At 55.0% G+C, this 22591-nt stretch overlaps 2 protein-coding genes across 8 annotated transcripts in view; one reads left to right on the top strand and one right to left on the bottom strand.

Moving 5' to 3' along the window:
- Positions 1–22591, bottom strand: part of Kcnip3 (potassium voltage-gated channel interacting protein 3) — a 77755-nt gene that overhangs the window by 48575 nt on the left and 6589 nt on the right. For 2 of the 4 annotated variants that reach the window (XM_033761692.1, XM_010638150.3), the window contains exon 2: positions 18224–18389. In XM_033761692.1, coding sequence (XP_033617583.1) covers positions 18224–18389 — 166 coding nt within the window. Of the gene's footprint in view, positions 1–18223; positions 18390–19353; positions 19434–22591 lie in introns of those variants that run through there. The other 2 variants (XM_033761693.1, XM_033761694.1) reach the window with 2 other exon arrangements.
- LOC117285383 lies at positions 12458–21091 on the top strand. Of its 4 annotated transcripts, none has more exons than XR_004516436.1 (3): positions 12458–12783; positions 13169–13914; positions 20895–21091. XR_004516436.1 is itself a non-coding variant. In XM_033761699.1 (3 exons), exons 1-3 carry the CDS (start codon positions 12689–12691, stop codon positions 13857–13859), a joined length of 708 nt encoding a protein of 235 aa, XP_033617590.1. In that variant the 5' UTR covers positions 12458–12688; the 3' UTR covers positions 13860–15108. The 4 variants fall into 4 exon arrangements, 2 of the variants coding, with proteins under 2 accessions (XP_033617590.1, XP_033617589.1); XR_004516435.1 differs by lacking the exon at positions 20895–21091 and adding an exon at positions 15119–15161; XM_033761699.1 differs by lacking the exon at positions 20895–21091 and having other exon boundaries at positions 13169–13311; positions 13390–15108.

Genomic DNA, 22591 nt, shown 5'->3' with positions numbered 1-22591 from the left:
TCAAAGAGCTTGGACTGGAGGTTCCATTTGACCCAGCCATCCCTCTGTTGGGTATCTTTCCAAGAGAACTGAAAGAATCATATCACAGAGAAGTATGTGCACCCATGTTTATAGCGGCACAGTTTGTAATAGCTAAATCTTGGAAACAACCTATTTGCCCATCCGTTGGAAACTGGATAAAGAAGTTGTGGTTTTTCTATAAAATGGAATATTACTCCGCCATAAAGAGCGAGAGAATAGATTCATTCATAGGAAAATGGATACATATTGAAGATATACTCCTAAGTGAAATAAATAAGTCCCACATGTGTAAATACCGAATAGTTTCCCTGGTGTGAATATTCTGCAACAATGCATAAGATTCTAATAAGATTACTGACATTTAGAAATGGGAGGAAAGGAGCTAAAGATGTAGGGAAGGTGTGATACGTAGGGGAAGAACAAAAAGGGAAAAGAAAAAAATGTGAGAGAATGAAAAGATGAAAATAAAGTGTTTGTAGATGGGGAGGGGATGAGGGGGTGAAGGGAGGGCAGAGGTAAGGGGAAAAAAATGAGAATCAAGACTTGCCATGTAAAGGTACATGATCCCAACAATGAATGTAACTGTACTGTATCCCTAAATGTACCAATAAACTCAATAAAAAAAAAAATCAAAAATGAAAGTTGAACTAAGACCTTCTGAGTTAACCCAAAGCTGAGAGAGCACAGCACTAATAGACAAGTTGCCCAAGAAGTTCTAAAGACGCTCCTCATGGGTACCTGGGCTCTGGGAGAAGTCTTTGCCCCTCTGGGGAGGTGTGAGAGCTCTCAGGATCTTGGGTCACAATCAGGGCCAGTGACCTCTGGAAGAAAAGGAAGGTCACGCTTTTTAACTAAGTGGTTCTCATTCTCCAGGTTCTCATGCTTCGAAAAGACTCGGAAGGTGTGAGAGGACTCAGTCAGCTGCCTACTGCATGCCCCTGTGGTCATGGGACCCTCATTGCCTACTCAAGGGAGAACCCCCTTGAACTGTCCAGCCTGAGGTCTGCCCTTTGGTTAGAAGGAGAGCATTTCTGTCCACGCTGCCGTTCCAGCAAGGCGAATCCATGCCCCCATCCATTCTCCCAGGTTTACAGGTATCCAGCAATACTGATCAGGGACTTTCAAGGCAGCTTGTCCTCTGTCCCTCATCCTGCTCCCCCAGTGATGGAAGATCCCCAGCTCTCTCCCACTTGGAGGACTTCTCATCTTCTGGTCTTTTCTCATTCCAACCCTGGACCGGGGCCCAGGAACTGACTGGCCCCAGCATGACAGGCTGGATGAAGTCAGCGGCAGCTCTTCTCAGAAACTTCCCTCAGAACCTTAGAGTTGGCACCATGCCCACCATGTTGGTTAGTAGTTGCTATGGGTACCTTTCTGTTTCGTGGGTGACTTTGGTGCTCCCATCTCTCCTGTTGGTGAGAGGACAGGGAAAGGATATGTCAGGAGACCCAGGGTAGTGTGGCCCAAGCTGTTGCACCTCACCATGTCCTTGGGCCTCAGCTTCTCCTCTCCAAAGCTGGGGGGCATTCCTTCACCCCGGCCTGCTCCTTGCATCACTGTCATGAGAATTTCTTGCACCTGGGCCCATGCCAACCAACTCTGTAGATGGAGGGGCTCTAGGCACTGTTAACTGGGGCAGCGTTACTGTGGATCCAGGCTGGAGAGCTGGGCATGCTGGGCATACAGGAAGCATCGCTGGCCAGTGCCGAGCCTGCTCATTTCCCCTGGCATCTGCCTTGGTCACATGGGGCCATCAATCCTCATGTTCTATGACACTGACACAAAGTGCTCTCGAGTCACCTCCTCACTGCTGCTGATCTGTGAAGATGTCTGGACGTAGCATTTCTTTGTTGCAACTTGAGCTGAGGGCCCAAGGGTGTCTTGGGGAATTTCCATCCGGGACACTTGGTGCCAGTACTACTCAGCTTCTGCGGCTCCTCTGACAGCCTGTGTTTATCACAGAGGCCCTGCATCAGCTGGATGCTGAGGGACTTGGGGATCAAAGCTTCTCCCTTGGGATCTGAGAGGGAGGCACAGGCCAAGGATGGAGCTGCACACCAGGCTCATGGGCCATAGATCCAAGCCCCGTGGTAGCTCCAGTTGGGTGGAGGCCTGCACCAGCCCCTCAGGCTCCCTGGGCTCTGGACAGGGCAGGAATTGGGTAATAATAATGATGGTAAAATAATAATAATGGCAGTATAAAAATGGTCCCAGGCACTTCCAATGCCATGTGGTCTTCTTTGAGCCCTAGAGGTGGTCCCAGCTTCATCTCTGTTCACAGGCTCCTCATGGAGGCTGTGGGATTGGTCCCAGACAGTGTCCAGGAATTCTGGGGCTGGCCAGCTTCCCCTTCCTCTGAGGGCCAGGCTGTGTTGAGGGACCTGCGAGGTCACCATAGAGGAGAGCACTGGTCCAGATGGACTGTTAGCTGGAGCCAGGGAGGGAGAATCATTGTTTATTCTTCTCCCACTCCAGAGAGATGTTAAGAGTTCAGAGGCAAGAGAGGCCCACGCACATGTGTTTATTCATTCAACAAACATTTGCTGGGGTCTGCATCAGGCCTGCCAGATTTAGTGGTAAAGCCAACACCTTGGCCCCTGCTGGGCCTTCAATTAGTCATGTTTAGCTGTAGCCCAGACTGCAGGGAAGGACATGAGGAGCCTCCACCCCAAAGAGATGCCAGAGGGAGCCTCCCATGTGGAGCCTGGCTGCTCCATGCAGAGGACACGGTGTGAGCAGGGTGGGCTGGGGGTTGGAGGGGGCCCATGCTGTGGGCCTCAGAGGAGAGGGCTTAGCAGAGCCAGGAGGCCTGGCTCAGAGTGTTGGGGGCTTTATTCCCTGGGGCAGTGGAGCCTTGGTTTTGTTTTGTGTTTTCTTTGTAGACTAAAAGGTTCTTCTAGCAGCCTGACTGGAGGAGGATGGAGAGGCTGCTGTGACTTTCTCTTGACTCCCTCTGCACTGTGAGGACACGTGGGACCCAGCTGGGGGCTGTGAGTTCACACGGGGGCCCCATGGGTCCAGTCGTGACCACCCTGAGGTGGACATCTAAACCATACTTGCTGGAAGGGCTCAGGGGAGCGCACACAGCCCTGTCCCCACCCACAGCAGGAAGGAGGGGCTGATGGCTGCCCCATATCATCCCTGAGGGTACAAGGATAGCCACGTGGCAATGCCCAGGACTTTCCCTGCAGCTAGTCTCCTTGTCTCTTATCAGTCACAGATTTTCTTAGTGACACTGGGTGTCCCAGGACCTCACACATGCTAGCTAGGCAAATGCTCTCCCACCCAGCTACATCCCCAGCCCTTTTCATTTTATTTTGAGATAGGATCTCACTAAGTTGCTCAGGCTGGCCTTCGACTCAGGTCGTCCTGCCTCAGCTTCCTGAGTAGCTAGGGTTATAGGCATATGCCTCTACACACCGCATCACTCCTATATTTACCCAAAGCACAGACTCTGGCCTCCACATTTACAAATCATGTACAAAAGTTAAGTCTGTTCAGCTGTCCAGCACACCTGAAGCAGCCAACGGATGAACGATTTAGCGACAGAACTCACAGGATATTCCCAGTCCTATGGTCATACATTTCGCAAAGAATTTTCATGTCTGTCTTCTCCCTTCTTCCCTAACCCTGGAAGACAGCCAAGGATGTTATCATGATTCCAATTTAACAGGTGAAAACATTGAGGTCTGGAAGAGTGAAATGTCTTCCCAAAGAGAAAAGGAAGCAGAAAAAGCTTGGGTACCCCGACCAGACCATTCCAAGGCCAGGGCTCTTCTGGCCGCACTGTCCTGTGCATCTAACAGCATAGTGGTGGTAAAGACTCTGAGAGGGCCCAGTCTCATCTGCCTGTCAGTGCCCAGAGGATTTGGGCCATGGAACCCCTCCCCACATGACACATGTTGACATCTCGTGGCCCGTGTGGGGAGAAGCACTGCTCCACTGCGTACATTTAGGGGGCACAGTTTGGCTCTGAGAGACCTCATGAAAACAACCCACCCTCCCGAGCAGAGACGGCTCACTGTGGGGCCCTGGAGAAGCCTCGGTTCCTTTCTGCCCTGTGTCTCACCTACGAAATGCGGCCGGGAGGATGAAATCAAATGCACCCCAGTTTTTCTGTGAATGTTCCCTCACCCGCCTTTTGGAACTCCTGCTAGATGTCAGTTGGAATTGCTGGACTCTCCTCCATGACCCTTGAGTTCTTTTTCATGTTTTCATCTCTGTCTTTTAGTACAGAACTCGATAGAATTTCTAAACTGACACAGTCCAGCTCATTACTTTTCTCTCCAAGGTGATCGTTCTGATGTAACCCATTTTGCATTTTGACAGACTTCCCCTTCAAAGACTGTGACTCTTTCGTATGCTCTGGGATCTCTGAGGATATTGTATTTGTTCTCTTCTCTGCTTGCTCTTTTGTCGTGCTAACTGCTTATTTCTTCATTTTGTTAAGCTCAATGTTTCTTTGATGCTGTGGGTTCCCCTCAGGTATTGGTGGCATTCAGGCACGTGTCCTCGTCCATGTGTGGCTCTGTCCTAGTTCTCTTCTCCATGTTTCCTGGGACAGCCAAAGGCAGGTCTGCCCTGCACTGGCCTGACCCATCTCCTTTATCTGACCCTTTCTGGGGAGGCGTGCATAAAAGCTCACGAAGGTGACACGCACAGCCCTGTGTGTATGGGTCTTACACACAGATGTCCACCCGGGTACTGCTGCACCTGGCCTGTAGTCCACTCTACCCATCAGAGCAGCACTCTTATACCCAGTGAAAGGCCCTGTGAGGCCATTCTTAGACTTTGAGGAGGGACAGACACCAGCCATGAGCCTCAAATAGCAGCACTGGAAGTGGCATGAACCCAACCCAGATTTTCACTGTTCCCCAGAATCTTGGACCCAACCATGGGAAAAAGCAACAGTCAAGCTCCCAAGGAACCCAAAGGAACCCAGAAAGGCCTTATATAAAAACAACTGGATCAGAACAGAACTGGATTGCCGCCAGGTTCTCACTCAGTACTGCACCTGCCGTGTGTACACCACACACCTGTCCTGGGCCTGGCTCCAGGCAATTTGGTCAAGGATTTAGGAGAATCTATTTTTCCCTTGGGTCCCCCCTGCCCCAGCTCTTCCATTCCACCTCTCTGTCCACCTGACTGATGAGATGTCATAGCAGGGCTCACTTGGTTGGCCTTGGTTAGGCAAGTGGACTTATTAGCTCTTCAGTCAAACCAAGGAAGGGAAGGGTGACCAGAAAAGTGATCTCCAACAACTCTCTAGACTTCATCGTGCTACAGGAAATCACCAGGCCTACAGGTATAGCCTCTCTGTTCCAAACTAAGGGCCACTTCCCAGAGATCTGGGAAGGGTCTCGTTGGCCCAGCCTGGCCTGATGTCTGCCCCAGAAAAGGGCATTTCTACCCTGTTGTCCTGGTGGGGCACCTGAGGCACTGGGAGCTCTCTAGAATAGGAGCAGGGCCACTTTTTGGAAGGCGAATCAGCCCTTTTCAGAGTAGGATAAACAACTGAGGCTTCTGTGGACATCAGAGGCCGTACTCAGGGCACAGGCACAGCAAGGTGACCAAGAGGCCTTTGGACATGGGTCCCGACTGGACTTTTGGCTTCAAATGTCATCACTGCACTGACAGCCATGATGTCAGGTCTCTGGGTCCAGCAGCTCCTGCCTCCCACTCCCATGCCACCTTTGCCTCTGGCGCCCGTGGACCTCAGAGCCGCCTTCCCAGCCCCCAGGGCCATTCCCATTCCCAACAGGTCACCCCACCAGGGGCTTTGAGAACTGGCATAGTTTTTTTTTTTTTTTTTTTTGTACCGAGGATCAAACGCAGGACCTTGTGTTTGTCAGTGACACCATGTTGCAGCGGAACCACTGAGCTAAATCCCCGGCCCTTCCACCTGGGACTTTGGTCCTTACACTCACTCTGCCTGAACTGAAGTCACTTTGGCAGATCTTAATTCAAATGCAAACTCCCTCCAGGGCCTCCCCTGGGCAGTACCATCCTTCCTCTTGTCCTATAATAGTGTCCACAACTCTGCCTCCTTTTAATCTATCACTTATTTATCAATTTGTTTTACAGCCTCAAAGCCCTAAAGGGATTCTGATCTGTGAGCCCCCTCCGGAGTACCCAGGGCCAGGCCATGCCTGCTGGACAAGGAGTCCCAGACTTGAAAGCCCAATTGGATGCTCTTGATCTGGCCTCAGGCAGGGGCAGGGGTGGCCCCGAGACCAGCCCATCAATCTCACTGGAACTGAGAGCCCCCAGCACTCATCCGGCTGTGGGTCCATCAGTGCATGCCGGCTATGTGCTTGGGGCCGGCCTCAGCAGGGCCTGGCCCTGAGGCTGTGAGGGCCTCACACTGGGCAGATGGTCTGCTGGGGATGCAGGTGAATCCCCTGGGGCACACCTCGGTCAGTGTGCCAGGCCTCAGTGTGCTGTCAGTGGGGAGCAGGGTCGGGACACCACATGGTCTCCCAGACCTCACCCTACACAGAGATGGCTCTGGGGGTTGCATTGGCCCTGGGAGGACGGCACCAGGGAGCCCCAGGCCTGGCTGATGCTCTGAACCCGATGTGCTTCACCTCCAGCCCCAGCCATGTGGGTGCACTCTGGCCTGAAGCCTGTCCTGGCACCCATTCAGTGGGGTGCTCCCTGTCTCCTGGAGATGCCCATGTCCCCCTCTCCCCTCTGCAGCCTGTGAGGGCACCCTGGGAGCAGCGGTGAGAAGTCCTCTGCCACCTCCGCCCAGCTCTGCAGCTCAGGGACTCCTCTTCAATACATGCAGAGGAGGTGGCTGAGGCTGCAGCCAGACGTGAGGGACACAGGAACCCACAAGTCCCCAGCTTCTTCCCAGAGTGGCTGCAGATAGGACAGGAGGTTGGGTCTGCGGTGGAAAAGAGGCAAGGGGCCTGGCGGAAAGGACAGAGGAGGACCAGGGCTGGGCAAAGGCCCTGAGTTGGCATTTTCAAGTGTGCATTCAGAGACAATTAGGAGCTGAATTATTCACAACGTTTGAGGCAAGAGCTGTTTTTAAGAAAGCATGAGTAAGCAGGGCTACCTCACAGCCCTGCGCAGGATCGAAGGCGATCAATCGCCATAATGGTTGTAAATATTTACTGGGCTTGTGTCCGTGTGCACCAGCTGCGAATTTGACACTGGGGTCCACGCCAACACTCTCTTGGGTGCACAGCCTCCACCCCTCCCGCATCCCTGGGCTCTGGGGCAGCCTGAGCAGCACTGTGTGAAGGGCCCTTCAGGTTGCCTCTGCACAATGCCCCAGGGGTGCCCAGGGCAGTGCCTGACACCATCCACACCCAGCAAGTGTGGCCCCAGGGCCTGGCAGGAGAGTGACAGGAAGTGGAGGGAGACACCTGGAGCTCACCTTAGTGACACCAGACTGCTCAGGTCACAGTGGCAGAGCTCCATGGACTCTGAAACAGTGGCAGCGTGGGCTGCTGGGTGGCTCAGCCTCAAGCCCAAGGCACAGCATTTACTAGGTGTGCGCTGAGTGCCAAATATACTGGGATAAATGCTGCATCTTATTCAATTTCACAGCAGCTCAAAGAGCAATGTTCTGCTCTCATCACTCCCCGCTTCAGAGATGAGGAAATGAAGGCTCAGAGAGGCCAAGCAGCTTGTCCCCAGTCACATGGCTGGTAAGAAATGGGACCAGGACCCTTCTGCCTTTTTTAAGGAACCTCTGGACCTGCCCTTTCATCTGCATTAAGAGCACTGCAAGCCTTAGCCCTATGTCTGAGGGTCCATCTGAGGGCTGACCCCAGAGCCTGACCTTGGCTTGTCCCTCCAAGGGTGGAGCAGTGTCTACTATGTGGCCAGTGACAGACTTAATGGCTGTGCAGCTGGTGGCAGAGAATGTGGCCAAGAGAACAAACAGCACCCAGTCTCTTCAGCACACAGGGGCAGCGAGCACAGAGGACATGAAGATGGTGAGCATGCACGTGTGCCTGCACACACACACACACACACACACACACACACACACACACACACACAGAGCTAAGCCAGCACACAGCTCCTATCAGCCTCCTCAAACTGCTCAACCACTTCCCCTGTGAGATCAGTGCTTGGAAATAGCTCAGCTGCCCCCAGCTCCTCACCTCCTGCAAGTACTGAGAAGGAGCCCCCAGCTCCAGCGGGCCCTTTAGATGTCTCGAGCTGAGACAGCTGTGTGAAGCAGAAGAAAGAGCACAGTCCAGGGAGTCCCCAGACCTACAGGACCTCAGACAGTTCACATTCTCAGTCCAGCCTCAGTTTCCCCGGCAGTACCAAGACAACTCAGCCAGGAGTTGGGCTGGAGAGGGTGGAGTCCACCTCACATGTGGGCATTTTCCTAGGCCCAGGCAGCTCAATGGCAGCTCAGTGGAGGGTCTGAGATCCCCATGGGGCTAAGGGATGAACTACACCCAGGTCTCTACCCTCTGCTCCCCTAGATGATGCAGAAGACCCCATAATCCCAGCACAGGCCCGGTCCAGCCACAGCAAGTCCTAGTCATGACTGGGGGTGAGAGTCGGAGGAGTCTGCCTCGTGAGGGAGAGGAAGAAGGCTCTTTTCTGGCCCTGGGGCCTCAGGGCCTGCTCTATGCCATGCTTTGTGTGGTTGCTTCATCCACGTGTACTGGATGGGTGGATGGAGGGAGGGAAGGAGGAAAGGAGGGATGGGATGGACTGAAGGATAGCTAGATGGATGGATTGCAGGATGGGTGGGTGAATGAACTATTCTTTCTCTAAGCCTCAAACCTGGAAGGTGGGAATGAAGGTGGCACCCACCTAGCAGGACTGGCCGAGGGCACAGCATGGCCACCAGCACCTGCCTGGCCCAGAGCATACTCTTCCTTATCCTATTTCCCTCCTTTCATGAGATGTCCCCTTGCTCTGGATGTGAGAGGTGCTCAGAGTGGGGCAATCCGTCAGCACTGGGGCAGGAGACAATGCCTTCCTCGGACTCTGAGTCTACTGCCTGGCCCGAGGACTCTCACTACAATTGCCCAGGTGGCTGGTGGTTCCATGGTTTCTGCAAATCCATCCTTTTCCTGGGTCCCTTTCTTCCTCAAAACCGAGGTGAGCAATGGGTTCCTGGACTTATGCACACCCTGGCCTGTGCTACAGGCAGAGCCCTTCTGGTCTTGCCCTTCTTCCTTTGGTTGAGCAGAGACTGTGAGCTGTCTGCTGCTCCCTGTCCCAGCCCCAGCTTTCTGGTCCCTGCTAGGGCTGAGTCCTGAGCTTGATGTTCTGCAGGAAGGGTCTTGGACAAAGGAGGTGGCTGTGTGTCCTCCCGGGGCCCAGCCTGGACGTGTTCCCATCAGCCAGCCAGGACCAGTGCAAAAGCATCCTCAGTCTGCCTGCGCAGCCTTGGCCAAGCAAGGGTCTGCCTCCACAGTCTTCAGGATTTTATAAACCCCTAACTTTCCCTCAAATTGGAAAAGGCCATAAAAATGTCATCTTTCAGTAACAATCTAGGGTGTCAAAAATTTTGTGAAAAGACATTCCTCACTACTGCAGTATTATTTTAGAGAATGAAGGGACAGATTGTATTGGCTGACTGAGGTCCCTTGTCCATCTTTCCTCATTTCACTTCAGAGGCCTGTGGGTTGGAGGCCAGGAGCAAGGGCAACCTGGGCAATGCTGTTAATGAGGTCACAGCACCCGCACACCCCAGCCTGAATCCCCCAGGCGTAGTCAGGAGGCCCTGGCCCTGCTAAGCTGTCCCTCATCTGCGCACTGCAGAGGACTGCAGAAGGCCTTCCTAAGTGGCATTCCGGGACACCCCTGCCTCTGTAAGTCTTTGAGGTGACTTAGTACGAGACCACTGCCACTCCCCAGCACACTGAGCCCTAATGACCCCTGAAGAGTCACAAGGCAGAGGGCCAGCCTGCAAGGGAAAGGCTCTCAGCCCTTCCTGTGTTTCACACTGGGCCTCAGGAGCTAGGGTACATCCCAGGGGAGAGGTGGCAGCCTGGAAATGCAAGATCACTGGGTCCCAAAGGTGCAAAGGGCTGAGTCACAAAATGCAGAGCCCCTGACTTAAAAGGTTAAAATGGCTTTGGGAGGTTGGGACAGGAGGACCAAAGTTCAAGTCCACCCAGGCAACTTGCTGAGACCCTACTTCAAAATAAAAAATTAAAAAAGAGCAGAGATGTAGCTCAGTGTGAAGGCTGTTGGTTCAATGCCCAACATTAAAAAAAAACACACACACAAAAAAAAACAAACTCCAGGAGGTGAACAGGTTGGCGCCTGCTGCCCCCTGGTGGACAGTAGAAGAATGCCTGCCAAGAGGAATCCTTCAGGGAGAGGCCAGGAGCAGGGAGGCCAGGAGGGTTTGGAGCCTTTCCAGGGAGGATGAGCCAGGCCAATGGGCTCCAGCCTCCAAGTCCAGCACTCCTCACTTGGCCACCATGCTTCTGCTTTTCCCTGAGTGTCCCCAAGTGTGGCACAAAAACATCTCCCATCACAGAGCATCTGGAAGCTGTTCCTGTCTCCCCTTCCACCTCCCTGAAGAACCCGCAAGGCCCTCCACCACCGAGGGTGGGCTTGGTGCACAGCAGCAGAGGTAGCCCCTCCAAGGTGCTGCCAGGGTGTTGCCCAGTGGGTGCCAGGGCATCTGATGCCCTGGAAGTGGAAGTTCGTAGCATGGTCATCAAAACCAGAGGCATGGCTAACAGCACAGGACGCAGATGCAAATTCTCCTCTTCCTCCCTCTGCACCAGGCAGGGCTGCGCTGTTGGCCTCCCCTCCCCTGTGTTGTTCATGCACTTCTGATCTCTCAAGCATCTGTGTTTCTGTCCCTTCTAATCAGCTGGGCCACTCGGCAGCTCCCTCACTTTGACAGAACCTCAACACACACTCTATTTGCAGGAGGATGATATTTTTAACACTTCAGACTGAAGCTTTGACAATTCAAGCCAGATGTGCCTGGTTTTGTAATCATTGTTTCTGCTGCCAACCACAGCTGCACCTCCTTCCCAGCCCCTCTTTGCCTGGCCTCGCTTCTGGCAGCCTGGGGTCTGGCACCTGCTCTGTAACTGGGTGATGGGGGGAGCAAGGGCTTACCCCCTGCTGTGGGGATCTCACGTCTCCTCTCCATGGGCTGGATGAGGCTTTCCTGTTTTGTTTGGGGAGAAGTCTCAACTGCCAAGAGCAGCACATGCCATGTAAGACCAGCTCTGCAGGTTGCACTGAGGGGCCAGGGACTGGCTGTGTGACTCAGCACCCCTCACCCTCACCCCTCACTCACCCTGCAGAGGGGGCAGGCTGGTGATCCAGAGGAAAGGCAGGCTGATGTGCTGGGGTGTTCCCCCTAGGGGCTTTCGTCCCCATCTCTCTCTGAGGGAAGGGCATCTCCTAGAGTGTGGGGACACAAGGCTGGCGATGCCAACCCACACCTGCAAAGATGTGGCAGCCAGGGTGCAGGGTGAGGCCTGAACACCATCCTGCAACCACATGGCACAGAGGCAGAAAGAGTTCCTGTGCACCCTGAGGAAGAGAGCAGGGGTCCCTCTTGAAGCTCCATCCTCTCCCAGAAAGACCCCCTAGGGAGAGGAAAGCTCATGATCTGCCTGGGGTGGTGGCATTGGCGGCAGAAAGACTTCCCTGAGTACTTGCTAGCACTGGCGAGGTGACCAAATCTGAACCGAATTTCATCCATAGGGCAGGGAGAGCCATTACAGAGTGGACAGAGAGGCTGGGAGATGGCAGTGACCATGCCTCCTTGGGTGGTGCTGGACATGGGCATCAGGCATTTGTGACATTACTGGCTGCCGACTTGTTCTTGGCACACCTGGGATTCAGACCCAGCCCACCTGGCCTCCTTCCCCACCCCTCAGGGAACCCCAGCACCCACCACAGCTAGGAGCCTAGAGGTTGCCCAGCAAGCCTAGGCCCAAGCTCGGGTCTCAAGGAGCCCTGGCAGGTGGCTTGTGCCCTCTGTGCCGCACACCTGAAGCTTCTGAGCCACAGTACCGTGAATGGGAACAAGTAGCCCTGGTTATAGGAGCAGCCAGCAGGTGATGGCCTTGACTAAACCCCACTGTCCTAGGCCTGGCCACCCACGTGTTCCTCTGCACTGAGAAGTAGCCCAGGGCCCACCATCTTCAAATTCTACCCCAAAAGACTTCCTGAGGAGGGAAGGGCTCAGCAGCTGGAGGCCCTGCTAAGTGACATCATGGGCAACAAGATTCCCCCCACCTTTGTTTGTTTGTTTGTTTGTTACCAGGGATCAAACTCAGACCCCTGAGCTTGCGAGGCAGGTGGGGAAACCACCCAGCTAAATCCCCGGCCCATGACTCCACTGGCTCATTGCAGGGAGTTTAGGTGCTGAGCAGAGGAAGAGACCAATTCTCTTTTCTGGTCGGACTGGCTTGGAAATTCCCCGCGCCTGACCCCGCCCAGGAGAATTCCCCCGCCAGAGGTTTTAGGGAGCCTTGGCGGCACTGCTGAGCTTAAAACAGCCCGAGCTGGCCGTCCTGCCCGCCAGTGACACACACAGCCAGGAGGCCGGCGCCACACACAGCGAGGACCACGGCGCGCCCGGCACCGCGCTGAGCGCGTCCCGGAGTGGGCCATGGACGGACTCAAGAAGGAGCGCTTGCTGGACTATCGCTAGGACAGCGGCCTGGACTCAATGAAGGATGAGGAGTACTAGCAGATGGTGAAGGTGCTGCGGGAGATCCGTCTGGAGCAGCAGGAGGCGCCGCGCGGCGCCGAGCCCTGGAAGCAGCAGCTGACGGAGGACAGAGACTCGTTAAGTGCGGCGGGCTGGCCCCAGCCCCACTCCCCCTCCCCTCTCTGCCGAGGCCGGGGTTGCAAAAGTCGGGCGGGAGTTTCTGGGGCCCAGCGGGCGCCGCGTGGCCAGTAGGGCCCCTTCTTTTGAAAAACTGGAAGGTTTGGGGACCCTGGGTTCCCTGGTCCCCACCCAGAGCTCCCTGAGCCCACCATGCTGTTCCAAACTTAGACCTTCCTCTGCCATCCTAGGTCATAGTGGAATCCTGTGCTTTTGTCCCTAGACACTTAGGATCGCTGTCCAGGAGTTTTAAACCATTGCCATTTCGTGCTCAATGTTATATTTCTGTTCTTACCTTGTTGTTCATCAGTCTGACAGGTATTTCATGGTCACATTCTGTGCTAGGTGCTCTGGGCAGGACAGGGAACAGGGTGGAGGACACAGTCCCCAGCTCCGGAGAAGGGACAGGTCAGGCTCTCCTGGCCCAGCCCCCCAGCTGTTAGCAGGTCACCCCTCGGTGCCCTCCAGATTCCAGATACACAAAAGAGGTGAGAAGCTTAGCCAGGTCCCAGCTGCTGGCGCTCACCCCTTTCTGGGTCTGAAGTTCTTGACATGCTCTGTCCTAGGTCCCCACAAGCAGAATCCTCGCCTGTGCCCCCGAGTGGAGCCTTGGTCTTGGTTCTGTGCAGCCCTGGGTGGGCAATGGAGGAGCCAGAGCAGAAGTGGGGAGTGGAAGCGGCCTGCTGTGGCATCACCCCATACCTGGCTCCTCCCCAGCACTGAGATGGGGAGCACAAAACTGGGGGTGCTCCCCAGCCTCCCTTCTAAACCCTCAGGTCGGGCGTTTGCCATGCACTGTGAGGGTGGTTGCCGTCTGTCCCACAAGTCCTGTTCCCAGCGCACTGCCCTGGCAATCCCCAGCCCAGACAGGCAGGTGCCATTGTCAGCCTGCAGTCTCTCCCTGTGCCACCCGTGGCCACCCGAGCTGCCCTCACCTCGAGCCAGGTTCCCAGAGATGAAGCGGAAGAAGAAGCTGATGATGTCGCCCAGGTGCTTCTGGCAGCTGTGCTGGCCCTCCTGCAGCTGCCGGTGGTGACCCTCGCCATGTCCTGCCATCCCTGCTCAGCTGGGCTCTGTCCTCAGGTCACAGTGTAAGTGGCCTCCCTTGGCCCCTCCCTGGCCTGACACTTGGAGCCCTTCTCTTTCTGGAACCTCCCCTCCTTTTGCCCACTCTTGCTCTGTCCTCTGTCTCAGCCTGTGTCTTGGCCTCTCTCTATCTGCCTCCTGGCCCCTCGCCCTCTGTCTGGACCCCCTGCTTCTCCTGGCCCTGCTCCTGAACCCCAGGACCCAGAGCCCTCTGCTTCGAGCCCAGCAGCTTTCTGGACCAGGCCTGTGGGTGAGCGGGGTGGGCATCAGCCCCAGCACTGGGAGGAGCTGATGCTGGTGTGATTTCCAGCTTGGGGTGTGATCTCACTGCAAAGGGGCCTCACAGGTCCGCAGGCCTCTGCAGCCAGTGAGAAGCAGCCTCCTCTCACAGCTCTACCTGGGAGACACAGGGCCAGGCTCTGGGCAGAACAGGGCAGGGTGGGGCCTGGGGTTCTGGCTTTCTCTGACCCCATCCCCAGCCCTGCGGGATGTCTCTCTAGAGTAGAGGATGAGGAGGTGGGGTGGTCCCTATAATGAGAAGGAAAAGGGAAAGCCTGTTGACCCCACTTCCTTCCCTGCCCCCACATTTATGGATCATCTAGTATGTGCCTGGCCACTTGCTAAGTCCTTCTGAGCTCAATGGGTACATTCAGCCAAGAAAACAACCCTGTAAGTTGTGTGTGGCCATGAGTGCCAATTGTGGGCCAGAAAGCACAGGCAGGCTGTGTGAGCAGGTGCTGACTCCTGCGGGTGCTGACTCTTGCGGTACCTGCTGCATGGCCCCTCCCTGTGGCTAGGGGGAAGCCCCTGGGACTGAGGGGGATAATTCACCCAAAGCTTTATGGATAGAGGTGCAGACGGGGAGGCCACTCCAGGGAAGGACATGGAGCAGGGGTGCCCTCTGTTGGCGGGATGCTGTGTTCCTACTTCTCGCTTTGGAAGAGGGTCCCGGAAGTACACTGATCTTGGGGAGCTGTTGACCATTTGATCAGGGGTCAGGGGCACAAAGGACAAGATTCGAGGAAAGGTAATGAAGTCACTGGGCGGCAATACTACCAGGGTCCACGAATTGCTCTTTCAGGGCGCCCAGGCCACATGCGGAGGTGCCAGAAATCAAGCAGACCCGATGGCCTGTGCTGTGCTTGCCAGGTGGCCTCCTGTACTGGCCAACCCTGCACTTGCTCATAAGAAAAATGTCATTTGTTTTAGGTCACGTACAGACTCAGGAAGCTCATCCCCCCCCCCCGCCAATCGGGCCACCGCTTGTTGTCGAGCACCCCTCTGGCCAGCAGGTGGCAGATCGGCTTCACTGCAGCCCTTCCATCCCGGAGGGACCCGTCGTTCCTCCCCACTGGGATTGACACATGTCTGGATGTGAACCTCCCTGCCTACCTGTCCTGTCACGGCCACAGCAGCCACTGCCCACGTTGTCCCACGCATCACTGTGGCTGAGTGCAGGTCTCATTCCCAGCAGAGAGGTTGGCCAAAGGCCCCCACTTAGAGCCCCATTGTCCCCACGCTGTCCCCACGCCTGCAAGGTGGAGACACACCTCTAAGGAGCGTTTGGATTCAGCAGCCTGGGCTTCGAGCCAGTGCCCCGGAATGGGTTAAAGACAGCCAAGCTTTCTCGCCATGACACGCAGGACAGTGGATTCTATTTTTCCTCCCCTCTGCTCAACAGTAAACGGTCACAATTTACTGTGGAGTAGAAGAGCCACCCAAACAAGGCCTGTTCAAGTCCCTACCCACGGAAGTGACAGATATAAAAAAGCTGTTATTTTAAGGCATCACATTTTGGGTATTGTGTTAAGTAACAAAAAGTGACCAAGAATCCCCCTTTGACTCGGGGGACAGACAGTACCCCTTCCCAGAGAAACTTCTCACAAATCATCCAGCCTAGGCCACCTCTGTCCACCTGTGTATTTGTGGCGACAGTGACTGCTCAGCGAAAGCCTGTGGGCATTTGTGCCTGGTCTGACACCCCACCTGGAATAGACATCACATCAGGGGTAGCTGGGTGCTGCCCACACACTGAGATTCCATTACTGTTCACTGTGTCACCTTTCTGTGCCTGTACCTTTCTGCCACCACTGTCCCTATCAGGGTTGCCATGGTGGTGACATCCTGACTCTGCATGGGGTGGATGGACCCTAGGAAGAATGGGGCCTCCCAGGAAAGGGTGCGTTGGCTGGGCGACTGTAGGTCTCGACTACAGGCAGGTGTATCTCCCGTTCCAGGGATGGTGGTGCTGTGTCACACAGATGCATCTGGGCCAGAGCAGCAGAGCATATGTGGCATCTCTCTGGAAACCTGGCTTTGTCACATTTGGTCTCTTGGTCCTCCAGAGTTTCTGCGAACCCGCCCAGCCTGGGTGACACAAATGAATAGGAGGGTCCTGGACTGAGGAGAGGGTGTGTCTCCTAGGGGTGCTAGGCCACCCTGCCTGCCCTCTGTGCCCACCTCTTGTGCCATCTCTGTCTCCATCTTGGGACCTTCACTGCCACATAGGTCCAGCCCTTGCCCGCACCTCTCCAGGCTCCTGAGTCCTGCCCGCCCACTCATTGCTGAGGTCCCAGTTTGCCCAGGCCTTGGACACTGCACTGGGCCTTGGCTTCATTCTCAGCCAACCCAGACATCTGTCTCCCTGGCCGGATGCCTGCTGAATAGAAAAATCCAACAACAAGGCTACAGTATCTGGTGGCCCAGCCTCTATTCAGCATGTGGGGACACTGTGCTGAATGACCTCCATTGTTCTTGGCACCCTGAGACACAGAGACACCTTGTCTGCATGGCCAGTATTTCACACGTGCATGGAGCCCTGGGTGGCTACACTGGCAGAGTCCTCCTTGAGGGACCCTTGGGAATATGCCTGAGGAATGAGGCCCAGGAGCTGCGTCTGGGAAGGGAAGAGCACGTCCGGGTTTTGGCTGCTTGCTCTGTGAGGCCCTGGGAGACACACAACCTGCTTGCTCCAGCTCTGAGCTCTTTTAAGGCCCCAACCCCTGGGTAGCCTGCTGACCATGGATCTCTCCTATGGTGCACAGGCTCTTAAATAAAATGGGGTGAGATGACCTGCAATGCCTCCTCCATACTGTCAGATAGACTTTCATTCTTCTGCTCCTCACATCTGCGCTTGTGGCCTGGTCTGAGGTCTGGTAAATGCGTCCATTCAAGGGATGCACAAGGCTGGGCTGGTCACCCATACAGTCCTGGCCCTGCCCTCTAGGAGGTGCCTTTGACAAGACTCTAATATGACAAAGCTTTTCTAGGAAGCTACCCTGAGCTGGGCAGGCCCTTGGTGACCTGGATACGCCTTGTCTCTCTCTGGCTGTGTTTCTCCCTGTCTACCTACACTCAGCAAGGTGGCTTCTGTCACACTACGCATATCTCCTTGGCGAGGGGACACAGCAACCCCAGCCCCACCCTGAGCTGCTACTGCCTGGACATCAGAGGGACAGAGTGGTGAGGTGAGTTGTCCTCGAGATCTGAGGGAAGGAAGGGAGCTCTGCTCCAGGGTCCCTGGAATACTCCATCACCAGGAAGACCCCGGAGGACATGGACCTGCCACACCAGAATGCCACGGCTCCCTTCTGGTCTTCTTTCCCACCCTGATGGCAAATCTTCCATTCTCCTGTAGAACATGCAGCAAGCTTCTGCCACCTTCAGAACCCAGGGACGGGCGACAAGGCAGCCAATGGGTAGAGGCTCTGCGGGAAAGGGGAGATGCTGGAATCGTGGGGTGTGCCAGTCACAACTGGAGTCTTAGTGTGCACCTGTGACCCCTTGAACCTGGGAGCCTGGGACTCTGTCCTTTTGGTGGACAGGAGAAGCCCTGGAAATCACACAGCTGGGGTGTCCAAGCCAGCAAATATGATGAGCTTTGAAGGCCAAGCATGCAGCTCTTCCTTAAAGCTGGAGGCAGACACACACACACACACACACGCACACACACATACACACCTTGTGTTGAGGCCCCATGTGTGGTGTGGGGGTGTGTGTGATTATGCAGCATGAGTAGCAGGCAAGTATGTGAGATGTGTGTCTGTGTGTGCACACTTGGATAGGTGCACAGGTAGAGTGTAAAAGGTGTGAGAGACCATGGAGCCCTTCCTGCTCTGTCACACTGGTAAACACCAAACATGACCAAGCCCAGGAGAGCCACTGCTGCCAGCTCCCTCAGAAACACCCCAGACAGCAGCATCAGCCTGTGGGCTCCCCTGGCAAGACCCAGTAGGCACCCCTCCAAGGCCTTAGAAGGGGCAGAGCTCAGGACAGAACTGTACCCCTCCCATGGCCCTGGCTACACAGCCTTACCTGAGCCCTGTGGGGCTGTGCTGGACAGGATCCACTTGACCAAGCAGCACTGCATCAGGGCCTGGCGGGTGAATCTCGGCCTCTGCCATTTGATGCCCTCCTTCCTGCTCAGCGGCATGTGCCCAGGGTCTCCCAGGAGGCTGCCATCTGCTGCCTTTGTTACCTCCTGCAGTGGGAACAGGGAGAGCCTCTGAGCCCATGTGGATCCACACAGGGTCACAGCATCTCATTCCCCAAGAGAGTGCTCTGGAAACAGCTTGAATGCCTGGTGGGAGGAACTGTGGGGATGGAGGGGGCTGCAGGTGGGAGTTAGGAGATGGAGAGACCAGAGTTTGAGCTGTGATCAGCTCAGAAAGAGCAGGAGGGGTTCTAGAGCAATAAGATCTGTTCTCCTAGAACATGATTATAGACCTCTGAACCATGGTTCCCACATTTCCCGTCATTCTCAAGCTGGCAGCTGGAGGGTTCCTTGCCAGGGATCAGCCATGGTGGCCACTCCAGGCATCTGCTGTGTCTCGTTTGCCTCCTTTATGCCCTGTTTTTCCACCTGGACAACCTTGCAACAGGTGTGGCCCAGGTCATGGCCCACAGGTAGCCCGGGCTTGTTCTATCTGTGGCACATTTGGGTCCTGATGTCTTTCTGGATTGTGAGGTCTCACAGTCTGGAAAAGTGCTGGGCTGTTTGGAGTGATAACAGCTTCATCTCCCCGTTATCTCTTTGAAGTCACTGTCTCCAGAGTCAAGGTCAAAGTCAGAGCCAGTCTTTTGGCTGTCCACCTGCTCCCTGCTGACCTTTACGCACTTTCTCATCCCATCTTCTGCGGGACCTGGGCATGGAGAAAAGGCCAACGAATGTCCCCAAACCTGTGGAGTGCTCTGCTGCCTCATGCAGGCTCCATTTAGCGGGGAATCCTCCTGGGCCTTCATTGGATTATAGGCCCTAGAGAACCTGTTCATGTGTGTGCTGCAAGGCTAGTCTCCCTCCTGCTCAGCTTTCCTTCAGCAGTCTCCTAGGCTGGGCAGCACCAAACCCCTGAGCCCTGCTTCTGTGTCTCCCCAGGTAGCAGCTGCCAGCCCTCCGGCTCCCAGCTGTTACCCTACCTCCCTGACACACCCCAGCAGCACCCCACCGTTCTTCTTTCTCCCAGGCTTGTCTGGCATGCGGGGCTTCGGGGTATCCAGAGCTGCAGCAAGGGTCTGGCTGATCATCCTGATGGAAAAAAAAGTGGGGAACGCTGGGGGCACCCCACAGATGTGTCCTGTGCACGTACACTTGTGTCCACATTCACACGCGTACACACATACATACAGGTACACACACACACACACACACACACACACACACACACACACCCTATCCAGGCTGGGTTGGAGCGGCACCTCCTCCATTATTAAAGATTTTACTCAGCAGACAAATGGCCTCAATGAATGAAATCTTCATTTGCTCAAGGAGCGGGTAAGGGAGAGACAGGAGCTGGCTCTTCATTGTTTCCTGAATTCCTTGCTGAAGCTCTGCACTGGGTGAGTGAAGAATTGCCAGAAGGAGAAACTGAGGGCCGGAGCTATTTGTTGGGATCCCTGTGCCTAGAACAGTGCTGGCATTGGCTGGCAGGGGCTGCCCTGGAGGGGCCTAGGATGGACACAGGGACTCTCTCTCAGCCCCAGGGCTGGGCTTCTTGTGGGAGAGACCCTGCGAGCGTTCCTGGCTCTGTCCCACAGTGGTTCTTTCCCCCAGCCCCGCAGGCTGGGACCCCGCAGTGCATGTGATCCATGAGTCATCTCACGGTCACCTCCCTCACAGAGAGCAGGACCACCCCATCTTACAGATAAGGAAACTAGTTCATGAGAAGTCTGGGGCTGTGCCACAGGCCCCTCAGTCCACGTCTTCTGATCCCAAAGCCTGGGAACCCTTGGTAACTTGGTGATTGTCCACGGTGCCAGGTCCCAGGAGAGGTATCTGCTCAGGGGGCTCCCAAGTCCCCTAAAATGTCCACAGTAGCTGTTCAAAGTCCTGGGTCCCTCCTGGACCAAGGTCCTTTTCTTCCTGTGGAGGGGCAGGGTGGGTGGTGTCGCAAGACCAGGGTCTGTCCCTCTGTCTGGCTAGAGGCCCAGGGCTGGGGACAACCCCTCTCCGTGAGGAAGGTGGTGGGCTCTAAAGAGACAGGAGAGAAAAGGTGATGGGCCAAGGTGGGGGCAACTCAGCCCTGGACTGGGCGGCATGGGCTGTTGGGGAGGTAGAGGAGGGCAGAGTGACTGCCTGGTCACCTCATGAATATTTGACACCCGTCTGTCTGGGACAGGGTCTGACAGAGCTGCCAGGGATGTTAAATGGCCACCCCAGCACCCTCTTCCTGCCTCAGGAGGCTTGCAGGCTCTGAGGGAGGGACCTAAGAGGAGCCCACTGTGCCCTCACTGGGGGAAACTGTGCTGCAGCAGGGAGGAGGCTTGGTCATGAATCAAATCTCCTCCTGCTCCCACTCAGACCCCTGTTCTTCAGGTCAGACTCCATCTCACCCGCCCACCCCCTCCCTCCCTCTGCTGGTTCTCCGGGCACTGCCTGGATACCTGCTACTCCCTGACCTGGACATTTGTTCCCCTGTGTCTCCACCTCAGATGCCAGCTCTGATAGCGGCATGTATCTGCCATGCATCACCCTCTCTTCCCATCACAGAGCCTGTCACCAAGAGACCCCAACTCCTAGCCCCACAGCAACAGAGCAAGCTGTCCAATAGAAGGGCTCAACAGGGGGCACTTTGATGTGAATGAGCACCGGAAGTGATGCTCAACACCGTTGTCATGGAAATGCAGGTAAGGAGCACCCCTGTATTGCCTATGTGCACAGCTGAAATAAAAAATGACAAGGCCAAATGCTGGTGAGGATGTAGAGAGAGAGGAGGACAGCTTGGCAGGTCCTCTGGAAAGTTCACATGTGGCCACCACACAGCCCAGCAAGTGCACTCTCAGCCCTTTGTCCCAGGGAGATGAGAATTTATGCTCAAACAAAAACTTGTGCCTCAGTGTTCCTCGCTTCTTTACTGGTGAGAGCCCCAAACTGGAAACATCCCAGATGTGGTCATCTGTACTGTGGAGCTCACGGCCGTTAAAGGACACCGACTCTTATGATATACCACGATGTGGGTGGATCTCGGGAGAATTGCTCCACAGGCTGCACGCTGTGTGCGACACAATCAGAAACAACAGTGTTTTAGAGCTGCAGAACAATTGTTAAGGGGGGGAGGCAGGAGGAGGGACCTTTGTGGGTAGGGTGTTTGTGCATCTTGTTGCAGTGATGGATACGTGACTCCTTCTATGAGATCAAGTTGTAGAGCCCTGAACACATGTGCGTGCACACACAGACACACCTGCATGTGAAACAAGGGGTCTGAGTAAGACTGGCTGTGTCACTGTCATCCCAGGAGTGATATCATGCAGGTTTTTTAAGAAGCTACCACTGGGGACATTGGGCCTAGTGGGCATGGGGTCTCTGTATTATTTCTTACCACACATAACTCAATAAAATGAGGTGTGAGCTCGGTGGTAAAATGCATGCTCAGCATTATGAGGTCCTGTGTTCAAACCCCAACACCAAAAGAAAATGTCTGGCAATTTTAAAAGCCCCCCATATTAAAAATGCCAACCCACGCAAGGCCCTCTGTAAATATTCACAGATGACTGGGTGGAAGCCTTTGATGCTGTTCTCAGTTTACCTGAGAAGTTCTCTCTACCTGCTTCCACCTGATGCTGGCCTCATCATGGATGACAGAGCCTTGCTCATCCCCAGGCCTTGGGATGGTCAGGCCTGAGTGGCAGAAACCAGTGAAGCAGAAGATTCGGGCTTGGAGTCCCAGAGTCCCTGGTGACTCACTGGCAGAGCAGATGGCCTGAGGCTGGCCTTGAGGATGAACAGCCCCACGGAGCCTCACAAGAGTGTTAATAAAGAGGCTGCAGCTGGCTGAGCCACTCTGCCATTCACTCGATGTGAGACTCCCAGCTTCTGCCGAGCCTGGTGGCCAGGGACAGGCGGCCAGGGACTTCTGAGTCCTCTTGCCCTGTGGGAAGTGGGGAAGCAACAGAAGTGTGCCTGGCAATGGATGTACCAGGCATGTACCAGTGCTGAGTTAGGTGTTGGGAAGGTTTATTTAATGCTCCCACCAGCCTTTTGATATTCTTCAAAATTACTCAAATCAAGCTGGGTGTTGTGGCACAAATCTGTAATCCCAGCACTCTGAGAGGATGATAAATTTGAGCCCAGCCTGGGCAACTTAGTAACACCCTGTGTCAGTGGCTCAGAAAATAAGGGAGGGGGGTTAGATCAATGCAGAGGCCCTAGGTTCCATTCCTAGTACCACCACCAAAAAAAAAAAAAAA

Source organism: Fukomys damarensis, unplaced genomic scaffold (assembly GCF_012274545.1).
Source record: "Fukomys damarensis isolate Sample0158 unplaced genomic scaffold, DMR_v1.0_HiC HiC_scaffold_9, whole genome shotgun sequence".
NCBI classification, from domain to species: domain Eukaryota; kingdom Metazoa; phylum Chordata; class Mammalia; order Rodentia; family Bathyergidae; genus Fukomys; species Fukomys damarensis.
This window is presented reverse-complemented; position numbering and strand designations above follow the sequence as displayed.